At 53.8% G+C, this 24,042-nt stretch overlaps 1 protein-coding gene and 1 long non-coding RNA gene across 3 annotated transcripts; one reads left to right on the top strand and one right to left on the bottom strand.

Moving 5' to 3' along the window:
* Positions 1-4,622: 4,622 nt before the first annotated feature.
* MRGPRF (MAS related GPR family member F) lies at positions 4,623-12,546 on the bottom strand. The gene is made up of 3 exons (XM_077115439.1): positions 12,389-12,546; positions 8,987-9,101; positions 4,623-5,641 (listed from the first exon to the last, which is right to left on the bottom strand). Exons 2-3 carry the CDS (start codon positions 9,032-9,034, stop codon positions 4,670-4,672), a joined length of 1,020 nt encoding a protein of 339 aa, XP_076971554.1. The 5' UTR covers positions 9,035-9,101; positions 12,389-12,546; the 3' UTR covers positions 4,623-4,669.
* On the top strand, positions 11,699-21,391 carry LOC143646495 (uncharacterized). 2 transcript variants are annotated; one of them, XR_013157487.1, is made up of 4 exons: positions 11,699-11,913; positions 14,779-14,882; positions 19,953-20,110; positions 20,198-21,391. It is a non-coding gene; the product is annotated as an uncharacterized LOC143646495 (long non-coding RNA). The 2 variants fall into 2 exon arrangements; XR_013157488.1 differs by lacking the exons at positions 19,953-20,110; positions 20,198-21,391 and adding an exon at positions 15,127-15,920.
* The last annotated feature ends 2,651 nt before the right edge of the window (positions 21,392-24,042 follow it).

Below are 24,042 nucleotides of genomic sequence, written 5' to 3'. Positions count from 1 at the left end.
TTTTTTTTTCTGTTTTTGTTTTATTTCTTTTTCTGTTGTCTTTTTATTTCTTTTTCTGAATGGATGCAAAATGTTCTAAGAAACGATGAATATGCAACTAAGTGATGATATTGTGAATTACTGATTATCTATGCAGAACGGAATGATCACATATTAATGTTTTAGTTCGTTTGTTAAATTTTTAAAAATTATTAAATAAACAAAAAAAATTGCCTGTGGAACTGAGTGAGCATGCAGAGAGCAGCTCAGTGGTTCCCACAGGCTGGAGAGCAGGGGCGGACGTTGGACGGACTGCCAAGGGCACTAGGAAACTCTTTTGGGGATGGAAATATTCTTTTTCGGGGGGATGGGTGGGTGGAGACGTTCTGTGTACTGATTATGGTGATGACACAGGCATATATTCATTTTTCAAAAATCATTGCACCGCATATCAAATGGGTGCATTTTGTTGTATGTAAATTAGATCTCAATGAAGTGAATTACAAATAATTTTTTAGAAATCTGCCCGAGGAGGTAGCTGTTTTCTTGAATGCCAGGAAACATCGCGCTGGCACTCTGACTCATGGAGGCAGGTTTTTCCATGACTTTTAATTTTTTTTTTTTTGGTTTTATAAAATAAGCTTTTTATTTTAGAATAATTTTAGATTCGTAGAAAAGTACAAAGGGAGTATATAGTTCCTGCATACTTCTCACTTAATTCCCTTCATGATAATATGTCTTTGTACCATTTTGTACTTGTGACTTTTAATTCTGTGAACTGTGCCCTGTTGTTTTTCAAACTTTCAAGTCCCTTCTGGCTTAAAATATAACCTTGCCTGGGCATATTCAGTTGTTTGGATTCGGGAAGAACTCAACAATACGTTTACATAACTTGTTGGCCTTTTTACCAAAATATTTAAGGTCACACTTCTCAGGGCCTCGTCTTCACCCCGTGTACTGAGAGTGAAGTCCATGAATGGAAGGGTTCTCTTCTCCCTGCCTTCCGGATGGTTCCAGGGAAGGAAGAGACGCCTTGGTCAATGTCTCTCGCAGTGCTCTGAACCAGCCTTGTGCAAATGCAAAAAAGATCGTGGGCTTAAAAATTCTGGCATAAAATATAAAACCAAATGATCTCAAAACCACAGCTGGCAAGGGATTTGGGAAAACGTGGCCGGATTCCAGAGAGGCATTCCGTATCCTTTTCACTAAGATGCATGATCAAGTCGGGAAGCCGTCCGGGCTTCGGACTGTTTCGGGGTGCTGTTTGTTGAAGACGCACCCTCCCCTGATGTTGCCCGCTTGGTTTCTGACACCCGCGTCCTGACACTGAGCTGTGTCCTTATTGGGCTTCCACGACAGTGGTCGCCGGTAAGGCTGGTCTGAGCTGTCCTGGGGTGCTGGGCCCATGCTGTCTCCTCCTCCTGCCCTGGAGTCCCGACCCCCGGGGCTTTGCTCATGGGGAACACGGGTGTCGGGGCCTGAGCTTACGGGGGCACTGCACAGCCACTGGGCAGGGAGCTGCGGCCTGCACGGTCCACCAGAGCTGTCCGGTGACTGGGGTTGGCTGTTCACACGCAAGGGCCTCTCCTCCGTGCCCCCCTGGCTCTCCCACCTGGGGTGCCTGAATCTCCCCACCCCCCCGACCTCACCCCAGGTCCCCGACGCACCCCTCCCCACCCCACCTGGGGTGCCCGAGCAGCTACCAAGCCATTGCTGCAGTATCCTGGGAAACTGGGGCACAGCTAGAATGAGACCTCTGCCTTGCTGGGTTTTGTGTGTCCCTGCATGGTTTCAAAGCACTTGCTTCTCTGATGCCCTGTTTTCCTAAGGAGAGTGGGTGGCCGGCAGTGTGAAAAGGCTTCGCGCTCAGCCTCGCCCCGTGGGCCGGCCCATCCCTTCAGCCCCCTCCCCCCACCCTGTGCCACACGTGGTGGGAAAATTCTAATAAACATCGCAGCCTGAGGCCAGGAGCCAAATGCCTCCGTGCAAGGCTCCCCGAAGCTCCTCCATGGGAGACCTGCTCCCCAAATCTTCATCCTGCTGCTGAGCTGTCAGGGAGTCTTCAGGGGTGAGGAGCCGGAGCCCTGCTTGGGGCATTTTCAGGGCTCCATCTGGGATGCTTGGACCCTCCCTGGGCCTCCTGGCCTTAACCAGACCCCCCGAAAGCAGGAGGCTGGGGGGGGTGCGGGGGACCAGCCACGCCTCCATCAACCCCACCCTTTAAATACTCCAGGAGGGAGGAGGCCTGGGAGGGTGGGAATTTCTGCTCCTTTAGGCCTCCGTGTGTTCTCCCTCCATTAGCACAGAGACTGGAGTGGGCTAGGATGTGGGGGGAGCTGCAGGAATCCTCCTGGGGGCAGCGCTGCGGAGGGGGACAGTGGGAGCCAGGTGTCCCCCACCTCCTGCTCGCACCAAGACTGTGGTGCAAACCTCTGTTCATCATGTACCCACAGGCTGGGAGAGCCACTCCTGACTGCGCTATTTCGGCCTCCACGTGGGCAGGAATGCCTCTGTTCCGAGGGGGGAGCAAGGGGGGGCCACCTGGGGTTGGGTGTTGGCCCTCCTTGGGACCCCCATCCAGGCCTCCAGCCCTGAGCCCCCTGTGGGGAGCTGCTCTTGTGAGGAGGGGCCCAGTGCAAAGGACACGTGCTCTGGTGCAAAGGACACACTTGGATCCTGGGCGGGGAGGGCGGGGTAAACTTCGTCCCTAGGTGGACCCAGCTGGGGTGGGGGCTGGCAGCCACTGGAGCAGCGCTGCCCCCTCCCCGTGGGCTCCCAGGTGCCCCCCTGGCTTCTGATCGCCAGCGGGGAAGGCCCTGGACTCAGCGGCCCTCCCCCCTAGATCAACCTGAGCAACACTGGAGGTGGGTGGGGGCTCACGCAGGCCCTGGGCAGGTCGGCACCCTGACCCTGTCACCCGAAGTCCCTGGAGCCCCTGATCCCGCGAGCTCCTGGACTCTGAGGTCCTAGGAGGGTGGCCTTGCTAGGGGGCGTGGAGAAGAGGGGTGGGACAGCAGCGGTGGCAGAGGACAGGAGGGGCACGTGGGGTTGGCTGGGGGACAGCTCATCAGGGAAATGCCCTCGGAGGGGGTCAGCTGCAGCCCCGGCTCTGGCCGAGGCAGGGAGGCTGCAGCTCTGCGGGTGGAACGCCAGCCAGGCCGGGCAGGGGGAGCCCCTGGGGACTCCTTGTTCCTGGACAATTCCTTTGGCCACCTAGAAGCTGGGAGAGCTGCCTCCCCTGCCTCCCCGGCTCCCAGCACAAAAGGGGAGCCAAGTCCCGTCAGCAGCATTTCCTGACCCCATGCCTCTGCCCTAGTCAGTCTCCATTGGTCTGTGGGGTGGGCAGGCTGCCCCCGAGAGCATCCCCAGGGGACAGGGGCCTCGGGCTGGACACCAGGACCACAAGGTGGGCCTCTTCTAGGGGTTGACTGGGGACAGAGGGCAGCCAGGAGCGCCTCCTGGGAGTGTCCTGGCAGGGAGGGAGGTGCCAGGCCCAGGGAGGCCAGCCCCCTGCCGCAGGGAGCTCAGGGCAGGGATGGGCATTGCTGACGGTGGAGACGCAACAACGCTGTTTCAGGAGGCAGGGGCTGCCAGGTGCAGCCTGGCACGGGAGGGGGTACTCAGGAGAAGAGGGGCCCTGGGTGGGTGCAAAAGGGCTCTGGCATGAACCAACAGAGCATAGGAATGCTGATCACGGCTCCCCTGGCACAGGGGTGGGCGGCCCTGCCGGAGGAGGTGGCAGAGCAGCTGGGGACAAACAGCAGATGCCCCGGGGCTGCTGGGCTGCAAATGCTGGCCGTCCTGACACTGCAGTGGCCATCGGGACACCCCAACTGTGGGAAACAGAGACCACAGAGAAGACGGAGGCATGAAGCCGTCCTCGTCACAAGGTATAAAATGTTTATTGATATACATCTTACTGTCTTTTATAAAAAGCCCTTTGGCTGTGCTTGTGGTGGGCGCCTCAGTGCCCATCCCCAAGGGTGGCCAGGGTGGAGCTGGTGCCCACACTTGGGGGGGGGGTCAGAGCCCAGAAGCGCCACTGAGGAGCTGCCTGGAGGGTCCATGGAGCGCCGTGGACCAGGCGGTCACTGTCCCAGCCAGACTCCTCTGGCCCGCACGGAGTCAGAAGAGGGGTCACCCAGCCAGGGAGCTGAAGGTCCCTCCTGCTTCCAGCTGCTTGCCGTGGCCAGAAGCCCCCATTAGAGTCACCCAAGGATTAGGGACGGGGGCAGAGAGGTTGTTTGCAACAAGATGAGGCAACAAGGCAGGTTGGCATAACCTTCTCCCAACTTGGCACCATCTGGCTGGCTTTGCTCACTCATACTGCCGGATGGGGGGCACCGAACCCCAGGTCCGACGAGGGGGGCCGGTGCCGGCTGTGCCACCTCCAAGGAGGGCCGTGTGAAGGGGGCAGAGGTGGACGGGGCTGCGTGGCCCCAGCTCCTCCCTTTGATCGCCTGGCCTGGGGCACAGAGGAGCCCCTCCACGTGGGGGTAACTTCTGGACAATGGTCCCCGAAGGAGGCCAGCGACCGGGGGTGTGCTCGCAGGTGCCGTCCGCCTTTCTCCTCCCGCCGGCACCGGTCCGGCAGCCAAGAGTCCCGGGGGCCGCCAGCCCACCCCTCCCCCGCCATCCCCCACCCCCGCCCCGGCCCCGGGGGCCCCGCGTCCCCTGCAGCGCCAGCCTCTCAGGCCGCGTTCCCGGGGGGACACTGCATCTCCACGGCCACCGTGTTGGCCGTGCCGCCGCCCGCCTCCCCCAGCTCGGCCCCGTCCCGCAGCGCTCGCTGGAAGACCACCCGGAGGGGCTCCCACAGCCGCTGCGACTTGTCCCTCCCGGCCAGGAAGTAGACAACCGGCTTGGCGCCGCTGTTGATGCAGATGCACAGGTCGGTGACATATTCGGGGAAGGGCGCCGGGATGTGGAAGCCCCAGAAGAGGAACCAGTCGATGCCCAGGTAGATGGAGGACACGAGGAACACGGCCACCACGGCCAGCACCACGTGGGTGAGCTTGGCCGAGCGCTGGCGCCGCCGGCTCCGGCACTCCACCCGCAGCACGAGCGCCAGGCAGGGCAGCACCATGAGCGGGCAGAGCGCGAGGAAGAGGAGGGCGCCCAGCGCCGCGTCCATCCGCCTGCAGCCCGCGCGCCCCGGGGCGCCGCAGAAGTAGCGGTGCGTGCCCGTGACCAGCAGCGCCAGCGCCCACAGCAGGGTGCACGCCACGGCCGACAGGCGCTTGGGCCGCCGGCGCCAGTACCAGGAGGGCAGCAGGACGGCCAGGCAGCGCTCTGTGCTGACCGCGGGCAGGAGGCTCACGCCGGCCACAAACGTGCACAGCCCCGCGAGCCTGCACACGGCGCGCAGGTAGGCGGCCGGGGCGCCCAGGAAGGCCCCAGTGCTCAGGGCGGACAGCACCGCCTTGCTGGACAGGTAGCCCACGTCGGCGCCCGCCAGGTGCAGGAAGTAGACGGAGAACGGGGTCCGCTTGATGCAGAAGCCGAAAAGCCAGAGGACCAGCCCGTTGCCCACCAGGCCGCACAGGCACAGGAGCAGGAAGAGGTAGTTGACGATGGCCGGCGGTGGCAGCGTGCTGATCTGCTCCATGGTCAGGAAGCCGCGGCTGTACAGCTCCAGGGCCTCGCCCGCGCCGGGGCACACCTGTGCAGGTGCGCAGGGGACACAGGCTGGTGAGGCGGGGCTCCGGGGAGTGGGGAGGACGGCCCTGGGGCTTGGTGGCGGCGTAAGGAGGGGTATCTCTAGGATCCCCTGGCTCTGGAGAAGCTAATTGGCCTCTGCTGACCTCACGCCCCCAACTTCACCCAACTGTGACCATCAGTGTGTCCCAGAGCCTAGAGCACAGAACAGAAGGGAAAGGCTGCAGGGGTCTGAAACTGTCCCATACCCTGGAAAATCCTATTTCAGTATTTCTGGGTGGGAGTTTTTTGATTGTTTCCATGGCAATGTGACCCACCCAACTGTGGATGGTAACTTCTGATGAGATGGTTTCCATGGAGATGTGTCTCCACCCACTCAAGGTAGGGCTGCTTACTGGAGCCCTTTAAGAGGGAATCATTTTGGAAAAAGCTTTAGAGCCACTAGTGCCCACACAGCCAGAGACCTTTGGAGACGAAGAAAGAAACGCTCCTAGGGGAGCTTCAGGAAACAAGAAACCTGGAGAGAAAGCTAGCAGACGTGGCCATGTACCTTTCCAGTTGAGAGAAAAACCCCACCCTTCATTGATCCTTTCTTTTGAGTTAAGGTAACCTTCTCTGGATGCCTTAATTCGGACATTTCTATGGCCTTAGAATGGTAAACATGCAACTTAATAAATGCCCCTTGTAAAAAGCCATTCCATTTCTGGTATATTGCATTCCAGCAGTTTTTACAAAGTAAAACAGGCGGCAGAAATATTCAGTAACTGCTAGGGCATAGACTGCCCCACCAGCCTGAATAGAAACTGGTCTAAACGTCCAGGTCATGAAAGAAAAAGAAAAACTAGACAGCCTTTCCAGGTTGAAGGAGATTAAAAGCAACATGACCCAAACACACCACTCTGAAATCCTAGATTATGTACTGGCTTGAAATGAGGGCTAAAAAGGACGATACCGGGGAAATGTGAGTATGGACTGTATATAGATAAAGGGATTGCACAAATGTCAACATTTCTGAATAAGGTCATTTGCACTGTGCTTTGCCTAAGCATGCCCCGTTCTTACAAGACATCAGCTATTTGGGGTAAATGGACCGGGCATCTGCCATTTCTTTTGTTCAGCTCAGGAAAAAACATCTACCTATATAAAGAGAAAGAGAGAGAGAAAGCACATGGCAAAAGGCTAACACTTCCTGAATGGAGGGGAGGGGGCATATGGGTGTGAATGAGCTATTTCTGCAAATTTCTTGTACATTTGCAGTTTTTCAAACTAAAACATGAAAATATTTTTAAAAACTTAAAAGTCACGGGTGCATTGACAGACAAACACACTAGCAACCCCCCCGCTGTAGCTGGAGCAGGTGCTGGGAGTTTCTGGATGGTGGGAAAGTCCAGGGGTCCCTGGCATGGGGGCGAGGCTGGGGGCAATGGCCACTTATCAAGTGTCCAGAAGCGCTTCCATAGCTTGACTGCTGATCTGGTGGAAGGTGCAGCCAGCCACATGCCACTTGTGTCCCTTCACGCACCCACACTAGGAGATGAGACGGGGAGGGAGAAATTGCAGGGGGTGGGGGTGGGGACAAGGCTGGCCAGAGGACCCTCGTCCTAGGCAGAGTGGGCACTAGCAGGGGGTGCCAGGGGAGACTGGGGGTGGGGGGAGTGGAACAGCGGATAACTGCCCCTGGCAGCCAGAACTCTGGATTGAATTGTGAAATACCCTCATTTTTTTTAAAAAACAATGTGAACATTGAAAAAACACCCTGCGGGCCAAACACAACACATCAGCAGGCTGGATTCGGTTCTCAGGCTGTCATTTTTGACCTCCCATTCCAAGCAGCAAAGGCTGTCCCGAGCTCTGGCCCCCTTCCCATACCCGGCAGGCCACACGGATCATCCCAGCACTCCTTCCCTCCTGCCCCAACCCGTCCTCCGGCCCCTGCCGCCACCTAAGGCTGGGCACCCACACCCGCCACCTGTGACTTTTCAGCAAAATAATCAGGAAGGTCCCCGAGGCAGGGTGCACTGGGCCACCGGGAAGGCTGCTCTCTCTGGACTTGCCATCTGATAACCAAGTGGCGGGGGGGGGGACCCTCTGGCCTGGCTCTGGTCAAAGGAATGTGCAAGCAGGGGCGAGAGGGTGCTGGCCAAGCTTTGAGGGAGACTACTGACCACCCATCACCCCTAAATCCACCTACTGAATTGTCGCCTCTGTTTCTTCATCCCCAGATTCCACCTCTTAACTCGCCCTGTGCTTTTCCCTTCCCATGGGTGACTCTGACTCCTCCAGGCCCGGCGCTCCTCTCCACTGGGGAACCAGGCCCCGTGCCTGACACGCCCGTGTTCTCCAAGCCCGGAGGGTGGGGACTGGTCCAGGTGCAGGAGGGGACTGGGCCGGTCCGGACGAGGTCAGATCCCCTGGTGCCTCCTGCAGCCTGGAAAAAGCCCGCAATCCCTTCCCTGGAGCCCGAGCAGAGGGCTGGGTGACTCACTGGGTGGGAACCTGCCATCCCCAGCCACATACCGCCTTATGAAATGCCTGCTCTGGAGCCCGGCCTCTTCTCTGGGGATTTCTGGAGACTCTCCCCTACTAGCTCCGATTCTCCGCTTCCCATGGCTGCCATTTCACAGTGGTCCCTCTGGGGAGGAGGGACAGAGCCGCGGGGCATGGCGGGGAAGCCCCGGGACTGGGAATCCAGAGCCCCAGGCAGAAGTCCAGCTCTGCCCCAGACCAATGGGCTTATCCAGGTAAGTTATTCTGCTGGTGCGGGCCTCAGTTTCCCCACATGGAAAAGAGGATGGACCAGGTAAATTCACAGGACCCTTCCAACTCGAGGGTGCTTGGCCAGGATCTAGAAGGAGACTGAGTTTCGAAGGGGCTCAGAGCAGTAAGAGCCAGGGGTGAGGAGGACAGAAGGCGGTGGGTCAGCCGGGGCCAGTGCCTGCAGATGGGCAGTAACTCCGAGGCTGATGGACCCTGGCACTGGGCAGGGCGGGCATGCATGGCGTCAGGGCCGCTTTGCAGCCAGCATCCCCGAGCCGGGCAGGGCCTGGCCATGGGAAATCGCTGATTGCCCATCTCTGCAGGGAAGAGATGACACCAGACCTTTCAAGGTGGGCACCAGAAGGGACTTTGAGGGTATCCGGTCCCCTCTGCTGGCCTTCCTGATGATGACCCTGGGGATCAGAGGGACACAGAGCCCGGCAGGGACCCTGTGGCCCACGGACGGGCCACAGCCAGAGGGTGTGGCCTGGAGGCGGGGCAGGTGGCGTGAGACGCTGGCCTGGGTCCGCTCCTCCCTCCTGCATTCCTCCTGGCAGACCTGGGACCCCGGAGTCCCTCGCTGTGAACTTGCCTTGTTTCTGTTGGTGGCATGGGCCTCCCAGGAGCAGTTTTCCACCATCTCCAGGCCTGGTAGGTCCCGAGTTGTCTCACGCCTCCGTGCACAGCACACAGGTTTGCACACCCACCTGGGAAAAGCGGGGAGAGAGGGTCACACCATGGCAGCAGTGTTCTCCGCCACCCACACCTCCCCCTGAAGCCCCTGCCAACCCTCCAGACCCCTGGCCCTAGGCTCCAAGCACTCTGGGAAAGAAGCAGCCACTCCTCATCTGGGACTCGGGTCCCCTGGGTTTCATCCTGATAAGCAACCAGAGCACTTTGGGGGAGGTGTGAGGACTGCCCTGGGGGAGCCGATCCCTCGGCACCTATATTGTTCCCTCCTGCCTGTGAGCGCCCTAATTTAGATCCTCGCTGTTACTGTGACCCCCACGGCAGTTCCCTGAGGAAGGAGCTCCTTTTCTTCCCCCAAACACTGGTCACACCTGGGCTCGACGTTTTTTTGGTGCATGGTCCAAGAATCAAACCCGGTCTCTTGCATGGAAGGTGAGCATTCTACCACCGAACCACCCGCGCACCCTGGAGATACATTTTTATGTACCCACACGCATCTCTCAAGCCCCTCCTTTGTGCCTGGTGCAGGGTACGACAGGGGTTCCCAGTTCTCTGTGCCCAAAGGGGGAGGGGGTAAGGGGAGATTGCTTTTGGCAGGGGAGGCTTCCTGGAGGAGGAGCACTTTGAGGTGGGTCTTGTGTTTGTAACAGGCAGAGGGCTGGCCTGCCCCTTACAGGTGCTTGCAAGGCCAGTTACCAGTAATCTCCACAGCATCCTTTTCCCCACCTTCAGCCCCAGGGCAGAACCCCAGGGAGTGACAGCTGGGCACCCCATTTGTCCTTCATCACCTGCCGCACAGGTGAAATTCTTCTCCTTTGATGCTGGCACAGAGGCCCAGGGAGGCGAGGCCACCAGCTTTGCAGGGGACCAGATTTGTGCGTGGCCAAGATCAGAGGGGCAGCAGAGGAGGGGTCAAGGCTGGAGGCCGGAGGGCAACAGGAGGGCCACAGGAGGGCAACAGGAGGTCACCCTCAGGCCGGGGGAAGGGGCGTCTCAAACTGACTTCCACCCCCTAAACCCGCACCCCGGAGACAAGCACCTCTGCCTCCCCAGCGCGCAGGTGGGGAAACCACGGCTGTGTGCGAAGAGGGGGCCTGGCGGGGGCACAGCCCGCGCCCCACGCCGCCCGGGCCCCGCCTCCCACTGTGGGGAGCGCTGGGCCACCCGCTCCGCGCAACTCCCCCGAAATTCCTTCCTCGGCGCGCAGTGGGTCCGCCCCACGCCCCGCCCGCCCCGCGCAGCCCGCCTTCCCCCGCGGCCCGCGGCGGCGCCCGTCATTGGCGGAGAGGGTGGCGGTCCCGCTCGCTGCGCGCCCCCGCTTTAACTCTTGGCCTCCGGGATCTGGAGGCCCCAGTGCCGCCCGAGGGGCAGCGGACACGCGGGGGGCCCTTCCGACGGCCTCGCTCCCCCGCGCCCCCTTTCCGGGCCCGCCCCGTGCGCCCCCTGGGCGGGGTGCAGTTGGATCGCGCGCCCGGCGCCTCCGCCTACCGGGGCGAGTGTGCCGGGCGGGCGGGTGCACGGGTGCCCTCGAGCGCGGGGAGTGAGCAGTGGGTCCGCGACGGGTGTGCAGTTGCGTGCTTGCGGGTTGCGGGCGGCACGAGGCGCGTGGCCTTGCCCCCATGCACAGCCGCGCTCACACGCACGAACTTGACATCGCGGCAGACCGGCCCCACGCGTGTCTGAGGCTCGCCCAAGCTTCCCCCCCCCCCCCCCCCCCCCGCTGCCGGGAATCCCTTTCTACCCCCCTCACCGCCATCCTTCCTGGGCCACCCCCACCACCCCACCACCCCGTGCCTGCGCCTCACCCTTTGCCCCTGCTCTTCTTGGTGGCCCTTTCGGCGCATGACACATGCCACCCCCAGGAACCCAGGCTCTGTCCCCAAGATGTCTGGACTCAGGAGAGCCTGGTCTTTCACCTCCGCCTGGCTAGGACTCCAGATCCCAACTTCACAGCAGCTTCCTGAGAACGGGCGGGGGTGGGGTGGGTGGGCATGTAGAGGGGGCTCTGAGCTCCCCTCTGGGGATGGGGGCGGGGAATGCTACCGTGGGTGTCTGGGTGTCAGTGCCTCTCCCCCTTGTCCTGCCAAGGACTCTCTGAAAAGTGATTTCTCTCAAGGACTGTGGAATCTGGAGCCAAGTGGGGCCCAGATGGGCCATGTTAAAAGCCATGTGTGTGCTGTGTGTGATGCATGTGTGAGCGTGCAAGAGTGTGACACGTAAGTGGGTGTGAATGGGGAGGGCCAGGGACTGGAACTGGCTTCCACTAACCCAGGGCAAACACGCTGCCAGCTCAGCTCACTCCCGCCCCGCCCTCCAAGCGTCAGCCCCAGGACAGGCTCCAGATTACCTGTCTGCCTCCTCACCCCCCTTCACCCCCGCCCCCATCCCCAGGTAACCCAGACCCCCAGGGCCCCTCTCTGCAGGCCAGGTAAGACTGCCCTCGAGGAGAGCCAGCTGGAAACTTCCAGACTCCGGTCCTTCAAGGGGGGCTGCCACCCACCTTCCCAGCCCCTCTCCTTGTCCCCTGGCCTGGCCATCCGTGGGACGCCTGTCACCCCTCCCCACCCCTGACGTAGGAGGTAGCTGAGCTTCTTGCTCTAGGCTCCTGAGATCCCGTGTGCACTCTTGTTGGGTGAAGTGAGACGTTCCAGAACATCTCTCAAATGGCCTCCATCCAACGTCGACAGCCACATCAGGCTGGGGAGGAGGTGGAACCCCAGCCGCCCGGCTCCCTGGGGCTGCCGGGGCTCACCCCTCTGCACCCACCCTGGGGCTGGGTTCCACAGCTGCCTGGAGCTGGGGTCCGATGGAAGTCGGGGAGCCAAGTGGGTGAGAGCTTGGGAGCCCCTCTCTCTGAGCCTGGTTCACTGCCCACTGGGTGTTCCCTCCCAGCGCTTCCAGAGAAAGCATGGCTGGACGCTTGACGAGCGTGGGGGAAGGATGGAGGGGGAACCTCCATCTCAGGGGGACAGCTGGACACTCAGGAGGACAGCTGGACGTTGGACACAGCTGGGGGCTGGGGGAGAGGCCAGCAGGGGAGACAGAGACTGGCCGAGTGTCAGGGCCTAACACTGGGGGGTGGGGGTGGGGGGTCTCTCAGAGTTCCCCGACCGTCCCGGGAAACCTGGAGCTCAGGAGCGGCGGAGGAGCCCCTCCAGCTGGGGACAGCCCTTGGGCTCTTGGGGACCCCGGCTCTTGGGGAGCTGCCCGTCCAAAGGTGCCCACCTCCTGTTCCTTCTCTGTCTGGCCTTCGCCTTGCAGCCTGGGTCCCCTGAACCCCCTCCGGGGGACCCCATGCAGTTACCTGTGGCTGTCCCCCGATCCCCGGAGGCCTCCTGTGGGTGAGCCCCACCCGTGAGCAGCGGGCTGGAGGGAGCACTGCCCGGGGCCTCGGGAAACACGAGCTCAGAGCTGGAGGCCGAGCCCTCGCCTGCCGGAGGAGATGGCTTTCAAAGCAGAACCCACCCCAAACCCAATTCCAGGCCCGGCGGGGGAGGGGGGAAGGGGGAGGAGGAGGAGGGGCCGAGCAGGGATGAGGCTTCAGGATGGAATGTCCTGCTCACGAGCCCCCCCCAGAGCCCCACTGGGGACTCATCCCTCTGCCTGGTGACGTCACGTTGGCCTGAGCACTGTGGCCCGAGTCCAGCTGTTAAATCTCCCTCGCATCCCACGGCGGCTCGGCTGGGCTGCCTAGGAGAGGGAGCGTGGGGCTGCCCGCTTGCCCTGGGCCTTGGAACTGCTCCCAGTGGGCTCTGGGGCATGCAGGCCAAGGAGGGGCTGTTCCCCCAACTTTTTTTTTTTTTTTTTTTTTTTCTTGTTTTTTTTTATTGTATTCTGTTTCTCCGTTTTTGTTACATGGGCTGGGGCCGGGAATCGAACCGAGGTCCTCCGGCATAGCAGGCAAGCACTTTGCCCGCTGAGCCACCGCGGCCCGCCCTGTTCCCCCAACTTTTAAACAGTTTACTGAGCGGCTGATACCTGGGCAGATAGCAGGGTGGGGGCTTTGAGGCTGGGGTGGGGTGGGGACACCCTAGAGAAACGGGCAACTGACCTCCAGGTGTCACCCCACTATCCTCTTCTCACCCTGGAATCTGCCGGGGGGTTTATGGAACCAGGCATCCCCTTTTCTCCAGCCCTAATCACAATCAGATGGCGCCAGTGGAAAATCCCAGCGCTGGCTGGGGCCGGGAGCCGTGGGGTGGCGGGCTGCGCGGCGGGCTGCGTGGCGGGCTGTGGGTCTGGTGCGTGCGCGGCGGAGCGGGAGAGGAGCCAGCCAGCCCCACAGCGCGGCCCGCCTGGGTCCTGGAAGGCTCAGTGTCCAGAGCTCTGAGCTGAGGCCTGGACGGGGGTGCGGTCCCGCCCAGAGGAGCCCCCTCCCACCCTGGACCAACTTTCTCATGGGTTGGGGGAGCCTGAGGGGATTCCCAACAGTGCTTTCCTTGCAGGGGCAAGTGGGGCCCGAGCTGGAGGTGGGGTGGGGGGGGATGCCTCAGTGGGAGTCTTGAATGGAGCCCAGAAATACAAGATTCCCCTGCACCTGCCTGGGAGCTCCGGGTCTCCTGGCCGCGGAGGAGGCCTGCTGTTCCCTCCCCGCCCCTGCAGGCTTCCGAGCTGCGGTGGGAGGGGTGGAGGGGGGAGAGGGAGGGCTCCGGGATCTGGTGGCCTGGAGAGAGGCGGGGGCGGGCAGCGGGCAAGGGGGGATGGCCACGCCTCCCCCCCACCCCTCGCTGGGTGGACAGCTGGGGCCCAGCTGGGGCTGCTTGTTTATATCATGTGGAGGCCCGGGAGAGGTGGGGGGCTGGGGGGAGGCGGAGTCCAGGCCTGTCCTAAGTGTAATTGTGTTGGGACACTTAAAAGGAATTGTGTGAAATGGGCAGTGCCTCTGATGTCTGCCACCTTATTTAGTATGGAAACTTATTTCTTTCAAAATAAGTGAGTGGTGCTTGTAAATGAGGAAATCATTAGTAGCCTGAGTTTGCTGAGGCAGCCTCCTGGGCCGCCCTGTGTTCCCCACCCAGGGAGATGGGTGGGCTGGAGAGAGCCCTGGCGGGCACGTGGTCCTCCCCGCAGGCTCCCCACCTGGCCGGCCAGCACAAGTCCCTTCCTGGTCTGTCTGGCCCTTGGTTCCCTCATCCATCACACGGGGAGAGGAATGACTCTTGGAGATGCAGTGAGGAAGGGGCCAGATACTGGGTAGAAAATCTCTTTGTTCACCCCGAAAATGCTCAAGGTGAGGGACTGACATCATTCATTCATTCGTTCATTCAATCACTCAACAAGGTTAGGACTCAGTCTTGGGAGATCAGCCCAGCCCTGGATGCAGTGGGGACTGAGACACGGCCCCTGCCCTTTGACTCTCCTATTCTGTCCTCGCTGTTTGAACACCTGCCATCAGGTGCCCTCCACTCCTTGGAGACATGAATTCAATTTTTATTTTTAATTGTCCCCTGCCCCGGGCCTCACGGATGAGCTCTGTGGTCCTACACCTTGCCGTGGCTCCTCCCAAGGGTGCAGCCCCAGGTGTCTTCTGTGGGGGGCTCCTGGGGGCAGGAGGCTAGTCCCTGGCAGGGCTGCCATGGTCCATAGACTGCTCTGCTGCTCCTTGGATGATGGGGTGCGTGTGGGCCAGCCCCCAGCAACCCCAGTAGCCAGCAGGGAGGCAAAGAGCTCCGATGCCTGCCTCACCCACTGCAGGTACTACAGAGCATCTCCTGGGCACCAGCACCAATAAACAAGGAAGACAGGAGTCCAGCGGTGAGCCACACAGGTGCAGACCAAAGATGCACACATGGCTGGAGGTGAGGGTGGCTTCCCTGAGGATGTGAAAGTGGAACTGATAAGCAGAAAATTGGGCACAGGGAAGGGTACTGCCCAGCTGTAGGGGGGAGGCCCAGAAGGCAGCATTGGGACAAAAGGGTGGGTGTGGGTGTGGGAGCACACTATAAGGCAGTCCTGGGAAGTGCACGAGGCCGCCAAGCCCAACACCCCACCCCTCTTGTCTTGTTCTCACCTCTCTGCTGCCATTTGTCCCCATCTGCCCAGGTAATAGGTACAGTGACGATGACAACGACATTGTCAACAATAACTAGAGCTGCCACCCACCACTCCTGTGAGCAGGGCCTGCGTGGACTGGATCATTTCATCCCGGCAGCGTCCCAGCTCTACAGATACACCCAACACATGTTGACTGAGCCCCTGCTGGGGTGCTCCCCACTGGGGATTCATCAGTGAATGACTCAGATAGGATCCCTGCCTGCAGGGCACCTAGAGTCTGGAAGTGAGGAAATGGAGGGCCAAGGGGGTGTCTCTGTGTATCTGGGGACCCACCCAGGGGGACTAGCTCAGAGACTAGGACCTCCTCAGCTCTCCAGCCCCAGTGCCTGTGTGTGGAGGCCTCAAGACGGGAGGAGAAGAGCACCAGAGCCCCATCAGGGAAACTGAGCATTGGTTTTGCAATTCTATCAAGGAAAGGGAATGATGGAATTTGATGATAGTTATGTTCCCCTCCCCCCCCAACTTCCACTCCAGCTCTGATAGGTTGTTTCTTTTTTTCTTCATTCTTTCTTTTTAAAAGCTCTGTTGAGCTATAACTCCCATATCATACAATTCACTCATTTAAAGTTTACAATGCAGTGACTTTTACTTTATTTGCAGTTGTGGAACCAAAATCTAATTACAGAACATTTTTGTCATCCCCCAAAGAAACCCTGAACCCAATAACAGTCAGTCCTTATTCCACCCGTGACATCCCCCAGCCCCTGGCAACCACCAATCAACTGTCTGTCTCCATGAATTTGCCTGTTCTGGTTAGTTTATACGAATGGAATCATACAATATGTGGCCTTTGTGACTGGCTTCTTTTACTTAGCACGATGTCTTCAGTATTCATCCATGTCGTAGTCTGTGTCAGAGCTTCATTCTTTTTTATGGTGAAAAGTTGGTTCTGTGGTCCAGGCCCCTCTCTCTTCTGCTAGACTCAAATCTTAAATGGCTAAGAGTCTTCTAGAGACCAGGCAAACCTGTACATGGTCTGTTTCACCTAGGGTTAACTTCTAAGGTCCTGTGGTTTCAACCCTTGGGATAAAAAGTTCTCTGTAGCTGGCTTTCCTGACAGGGGTTGGGGTGGCCCCATCCTCCTCCCCAGCTCCCTTCCTCCAGCCCAGTGGGGCCATTCTATGATGGGAGATGCACCTTCTCCATAGAAGCCTGTCTTCTCCTTCTGGCCTGTAGGGGAGGGACCATTCCTTCATTTATCCGTTCGTTCTTATCTTCAGTCAACTAATTGCTGAGCACACCAAACTGGTGTTGGTCTTGGGGAGAGAACTGTAGATATGTCAGACCTTGGAAGAGTCATTGGGACCACACCTTAACTGGAGTAACATCTTGAAGATATTCTGTTTACAATGGGTCCCCTCCCATCAGAATGCGGGCCAAAAGCAAGGACACGTCCAAACCGGGGAACACAATTCAATCCACACCACACATCCCTTGACGATTTTGGCATGCACACACTCCCTTTTAATAATACTTAACTTTTGAATGAAGAACACAGTCATATCTTCCACCTAACATTGAACCTAACTGCGCCTCGTACAACCAAAGATTCACTAATCCTCCCTCTAAAAAAGGAGCTACAAAGTCCCATTTGTCAAGTTATCCATCTCTGGGTTTCATTCATTCCTCCTCTGGGTCACACTCCATGAGTATCTTAGAGCTCAAATACTAGATGAAGGGTTGACATTATTATGTCGCTTGATATTAGCTAGAATAGGCATGGGAGAAGGGAAAAAGAAAAAGTGTTGGTTAAGATACACAAATGTATAGGAAGAACACACACACAACTACCACAGTCCTTGTTTCTGCAGTTCTAGCCACCCATTCCCTCTACCCGTTCTGTATTCCCTTTGCCCTCAGCACCCACCTCAGCCTGTCCTTGCTCTCTGCCTGGTGGGTGGATTCACACCTTCATTCCCATAGGGCTTGTGCCACCCTGGACCTGCATGTCTGGGGCTGCTGTTTCCCGTGGGGAACTTTTCACCACAGGACATGAGCGTCCTAAGGAGAGCCTCAGAGGCTCTGGTGGATCCCAGGCACGTAGATGGGTCCCCATGGCGTGGGAAGAACCCAGCTTCCTCTTAGATTCAGCACCCATCATCTGGCCAGCACAACTTCCTTCTTTGCCTGTTGGTTTGGTGGTCACTGACCTGGAGCAGACTGTACATGCTGTAGCACCCCGCCATCCAAAGGCCACTTCTCTGTCCTGAAACGTCTACTCACGATGATGGGGAATACAGTAAGACAGAGAATTCCGTGGGAATAAGTCTATGGCTGCCTTTTCTTTGTGGACAACAGAGTTCTTGGTTGGAAGCGAGATTATGGGAAGATGATGATGATACACAAGTTTTGGTAGATCTGTGGATGGTGGTTTTGGTAGAAGCATCGTGGACAGGGAAGGCGTATCTATATGCAGAAAGAGTAGCTATTCCAGGAAAAACAAACGGCTGCTTCTTCCAGAATGGAAGTGATCCAAAGAAATCAACGTGCCACCAGGTGCCAGCTGCTCCCCCAGGAGGTCAGTGTTGGCCTTTGCAGCTGGCAGCAGACAGGGTGGCTGGGGAAGCCCAGGCTGGGCCATCTGGTTCATCTGATTACCGAGAGCCTCTATTGTGGGGTTGTCCTTGGGTGAGCATTTACATGGGACACTAGCGTCTCCCTGCATACCTCATCTCTGACCATCTCTTCTCCCAAGTAAAATGAACAACCAGGTATTAACTCTTTGAAATTCTGCCCCCAGACCCTTTAGGATCTCCCCTTCTTGCAGCCGTAGAACTCCAGCTCTCTACTCTAAGGTGATGCCAGTATATTAGGCAGAGATATGGCTAAAACGGGCCTGAGGTTTCTCTTCCTCAGACAACTGATTGTAAAAAACTCCTCATGAGGTCATTTATTTGGACCGGGGGAGAGGAGCTACTGCAGTAAAAGGAATGCCATGGGAATCTGAGTTATTTGCTCGTACAACTTTGTACCTTCAGGACCTGTTCAAGCCTATCTCCTACTTCCACCGGATAATGGAATGCTCTAGTACACCTGTAACTTTATGACTTGCAGGGTTAGTTAACACCTAGTTTTGGGTGGGCAGCTCAGATCATATGGTAACTTTATGACTCATGGTCAAGCATTTCAACTCTACTAGCACCCAGTAGCCAATCAGTTGTTTTTCCAAAAGAAGGTAGTTATCTTCAGAAAAGGACATGACTTTGCACCAAAATCCTATTGGCCTAGGCTATGAAATGCCTACAGGGCTTTGTCAAATGCTTCCTAAAGAATCCCTACTTGCCCCAGACACTTTCAGAATAACTGGATCTGTTGGGCCACGTGGTCCAAGTAATAGAGCAGCTTGCATTGCAGCCTGGAGGTATCACAGAGTCTTCTCTTCTTCTAAGCTCTATTCAAAACTGGCAGCCTTATCAGTCACTCAGGAAATCACAGCTGGAAGAGCACACTAAAAATGAGGTGCATGTTGCATCCAAAATCGAAACAGGCCCACTAGACATTGTGCTTCTTTCTTGGAAGTAGAACAGGCCAGGTACAACACCTTGTCCTTCACTTTGGGGGGTGAGGGGTGGAAATCCCATAAGCCCAGATCACGGAACCTCTAGCAATCTCATTGAGATGAGAGACCCCTGAATTTTGTGGGGTTCATTTCCAATCCTCTTACCAAGATTTCTAGGGTATTGACTACTTCTTACTCATCAAGTCCAATCTGCACCACGTTGTCAATAGAGTGGACGGCTTGCTGTCCTGTGGCATTGCAAGATGATCAAAACCCCTGAGAGTTAGGCTGTGACAAAGGACCAGAAGGTTGAAAGGCCCCTGGTAGGGTGGTGTCCTAGTTTCCTGAAGGCTAAAACCAATACCATATAATGGTTGGTTTAAACACTGGGGACTTATCGGCTCATTGTTTTGAGGCTCAGAGAGGACCCAAATCAAGGTATCAGCAGGGCAATGCTTTCTCCCTGCACACCCTGGCCCGCTGAGGCTGGCTGATCCTTGGAGTTCCTTGGTTTTCCCATCATGTGGCAAAGTCCTCAACTTTCTCTTCTAGGTTCTGTTGACTTCTAGTTTATCTTATTTATCTATTTTCATATCTATCATTTCCCCCCGAAACCTCTGGGTCTCAACATTCCTTTTTGATTTTTAAGTTTTCCTGATTGCCATGGTCTATTTCTCTTATAGGATTATTTGTAGCACTTATTTGCCCTTATCTTCTTTCTAGTTTTAATAATTCCTCAGTTTTCTTTTTCATTGTAAATATTTTCTGAGTTGTTTCATCTCTTTTCAGATCTTTCCTTTTTTCCACCTGCTTCTCATTTCTGAGTTTTTCTAATTATGATTTATGCTATGATTTCATAGTTTCTTAACATTTCAAACAGCTTATGGAAATATTGAAGTTATCACTTTTATCTGTTTGAGAGCATATCTAGTTTATATGTCTTTATTGGCTGTGTGGGGTTGTCATCCTGCCCCTTATTTTCTCTTTTGTGGACAGTAGCTTCATAGAAGTTTTGACCACAGTTCTTTTCTGTTGCCCATTTTTCTTCCTCAATGAAATGAGTTTGTATGAATATTTGGGAAGGAAAGGTACACCAGAATAGCCTTCCTAATTTCACAGTTCTCCGAGGAGCTCCCTCTTTTGTTACTTTTGATCAGCGACCATTCACATGGCTTCATGCCTTCTGAAATATGTCTCTTCTGCTCAGCACTCCCTCTTTTACTTGGACCTGTTTTCCTTTCTTCTGATTGCTTCTGTCCTGGTCAGTTGGGATTTAGCCTCCAGCATTTCCTCACTGAGGGCTTTCTTTTGGAAGGGCATTCAACTGGTTAATTCCATGGATCCATGGAGCCCAGATTGCTCCAGCACCATTGGACATCGCGGCTGACTCTTTGCTCTCGCCTGCAAATGGAAGCCTTCGCGCTCCCTCCCGATTCTGACTTCAGCTCTCTGATTATACCACCATGCTTTCCAGTAAGTACTTTTTGGTGATTTTGGGGGGAGGTCTAGAATTCTCAGGGCCAATAGAGCCCCATTGCCTTCCCTCCTCTTCTCTTACAGATGCTGAAACCACATGGATTTTGTAACTGTTAGTGATTTGTCCCCAACTGCTTATATATTGTGGATACCTTGTCACCTCATTTTGCTGTAGATGTTATCCTTGGGATTTTGGATTGTGTTCTAGTTTGCTAGCTGCCAGAATGCAACACACCAGAGATGGGTTGGCTTTTAATAAAAGGGGATTTATTTCATTAGCTCTTCAGAAGAAAGGCAGCTAACTTTCACCTGAGGTTCTTTCTTAGGTGGGAAGGCACAGGACGATCTCTGCTGGCCTTCTCTCCAGGCCTCTGGGTTCCAATAACTTTCCCTGGGGTGATTCCTTTCTGCATTTCCAAAAGCCTGTGCTGAGCTGCAAGTGCTGAGATGAGATATGCTGAGCTGCTTGGGCTGTGCTATGTTGCGTCTCTCATTTAAGCACCAGCCAATTAAGTCGAACGTCATTCATTGCAGCAGGCACGCCTCCTAGCTGACTGCAGATGTAAATCAGCAACAGATGAGGTTCATGTACCATTGGCTCATGTCCACAGCAACAGAACTAGGTGCCTTCACCTGGCCAAGTTGACAACTGTGCCGCTGTGCTCTGCCCCACGCCCAGCTTCCTGCCCCAACCCATCCTTCAAATACAAAGCTATAGACTACTGAGGGAAATCAACTTCCAAAGTAATCTTATGAAGATATTGACATGCATCAGAGGCAACAGAAAATCCCAAAGCATATGAAGATGTAGGCAGAGACAGCTCAGTCTAATGATGAATTTAAAACACCAGAGGAGACACAGACTTTGAAACAACTAATCAAAGATGTTCATATAACTCCATTAAACAAAATTAATGGGTTGGCTAATGACAAAAAGGAGATCAAGAAGATACTATAAAAGCATAAAGAATAATTTGAAAGAATAAATAGAAAAATAGGAGATATCAACGAGATTAAAGATGCTGTTAACCAAATAAAAAATGTACTAGAGACACATAACAACAGATTTAAAGAGGCAGAAGAAAAAATAAGTGAGCTGGAGGACCAGACAGCTGATTTTGAACACAAAGAAGAGCAAATAGCAAAAAAGATGGAAAAATTTGAATTGGCTCTCAGGGAAATGATGGACAAAACAAAGCACACAAATATAAGACTCACCGGTGTCCCAGAAGGAGAGAAAGGGCTTGGAAGATTAGATGAGGCTATAGTGGAGGAAACTTCCCACTACATAAATATGCAAATCAAAGAAGCCCAACAAACTACAAATAGAATAAGTCCAAAAACACCAACCCTAAGACACATACTAATCAGTCTGTCAAATATTGAAGCGAGCAGATAATCCTGAAAGTGGCAAGATAAAAATGCTCTACTACATAGAAGGGAAACCACATAAGACGGACTTGGGACTATTCAACAGGCCCTATGGAGGCAAGGAGGCAGTGGTATGATATATTTAAGATCCTTGAAAGAGAAAGACTTTCAGCCAAGAATTCTGTACCCCACCAAATTGTCCTTCAAAAGTGAAGGAGATGCGCTTTCCCTCTCTATGTGGGACATGACTTCCAGGGGTGTGGACCTTCCTGGCAATGTGGGACAGAAATCCAAGAATGAGCTGGGACTCAGCACAAAGGGATTGAGAAAACTTTCTTGACCGAAAGGAGGAAGAGAGAAATTAGACAAAATAAAGTGTCAATGGCTGAGAGATTTCGGAGTTGAGAGGTTATCCTAGAGGTTATTTTTATGCAATAAATAGATATCACCTTTTTAGTTAAGGCATTACAGAGAGGCTGGAGGGAACTGCCTGAAAATGTAGACCTGTGTTCCAGTAGCCATGTTTCCTGAAGATGATTGTATAATGATACAGCTTTCACAATGTGACTGTGGGATTGTGAAAACCTTGTGTCTGATGCTTGTTTTATCTACCTTATGGACAAATGAGTAAAACATATGGATTAAAAATAAATAAATAATAGGGGAAACAAATGTTAAAATAAATTTAGTAGATTGAAATGCTAGTGATCAATGAAAGGGAGGGGTAAGGGGTATGGTATGTATGAATTTTTTTTCTGTTGTCTTTTTATTTCTTTTTCTGAATTGATGCAAATATTCTAAGAAATGATCATGATGATGAATATACAACTGTGTGATGGAAAAACAAAGAAAAAAAAGAATGTTCATATTGTAAAAAAAAGATGAGACTTAACAAATGAAGATCAATGCTGAAACATTAAATTGATATCTCTTTTAGTCTCCAGTATTTTGAGCAGTTAGAAGTAAAAAGCCTAAAGTTGTGAAATTGTAACCCATGTCAAAGTCTGAAATATGTTCTACAACTAATTGTGGTGCTGTGCTTGGAAATTTATAGCTTTTTTGTATATATGGTATTGCTCACAAAAAAAGAAGGAAAAAAGTCAATTGTGATGATGAAAAAGTATTTAAGCCCTCTAGCCTCCTATATTCTGGAGGGGCTAGAAAGAAAAATCTGAGAGGATCCTATGATAGCCCATGACAAACTCTTGATTCTATCCTGTAACCACTTTTTGAAGAGTGCTTTGAAAACTATTGCTTTTTTATTTCTTTGCTTTGTATATGTGTTATACTGTACAATAAAATAAGTTAAAAAAAAGCGAGGGAGAGATCAAAATTTTTAAAAAAGAAGAAAGAGCAAAAAATGAGGACTTAACTGCTTACCTGGAGGAATTAGAGAAAGAACAGCAATCCAACCTAAAACAAATAGAAGGAGAGAAACAGCAGACATTAAAGCAGAGTTAAATGAATGGGAGAACAATAGAGTACAAAGACCGATAAAACCCAAAGTTGGTTCTTTGGGAAAATCAATAAAATTGACGGACCCCTAGCAAAACTGAAAAAAAAAAAAGGATACAAATAAACGATATGCCAACAAACTAGACGACTTAGGTGAACTGGAAAATTTTTAGAAATACATGACTCGAGAACAAACACAAGCTTTCAACAAACCAGTCACAAGTAAAGAGAGTCAATCAGTCATCAGAAATCTTCCTACAGAGAAAAGCCCAGGGCCAGATGGCTTCACAGGGGAATTTTAGCAAACATTCCAAAAAGAACTAACACAAAAGGAATGTACCTAACTCATTTTATGAAATTAACATTACTTTAATACCAAAACCAGGTAAAAATGCTATAAGAAAGGAAAACTACAGGCCAATCTCCCTAGTGAACATAGATGCAAAAATTCTCAACACAGTACTAGCAAATCAAATCCAACAACACGTTAAAAGAATTATACAATTTGACCAAGTAGGGTTTATACCAGGAATGCAAGGGGGGTTCTACACAAGAAAATCAGTTAATGTAATACAGCACATTAACAAATTGAAAGGGAAAAATCACATGATCATCTCAATTGATGCTGAAAAGGCACTCAACAAAATTCAATATCCTTTTCTGATAAAAACACTTCAATAGGTAGGAATCAAAAGTAACTTCTTCAATATGATAAAGGGCATACAAAAACCCATAGCCAGCATTGTACTCAATGGAGAGAGACTGAAAGCTTTTCCCCTAAAGATTGGGAATGAGATAAGGATGACCTCTGTCACCACATTATTTAACGATGTACTAGAAGTTCTAGCTAGTCCTATCCTAATCAGATAGGAAAATAAATTAAAGATATCCAAACTGGAAAGGAAGAAGTAAAACTTTCGTTATCTGCAGATGACATAATACTAGGAAAATCCTAAGAAATCTACAACAAAGTTACTTGAGCTAATAAACAAATTCAGCAAGGTGGTAAGATATAAAATTAATGTACAATGATCAACAATGTTTATTTCTACTCACAAGCAATGAGCTGAGTAGTCAATTAAGGAAAAAAATTCCATTCAAAA

The sequence above is a fragment of the Tamandua tetradactyla genome, chromosome 9 (assembly GCF_023851605.1).
Source record: "Tamandua tetradactyla isolate mTamTet1 chromosome 9, mTamTet1.pri, whole genome shotgun sequence".
Lineage (NCBI taxonomy): Eukaryota > Metazoa > Chordata > Mammalia > Pilosa > Myrmecophagidae > Tamandua > Tamandua tetradactyla.
Note: the sequence above shows the minus strand (reverse complement) of the source record. Positions and strands in the feature narration are given on the sequence as shown.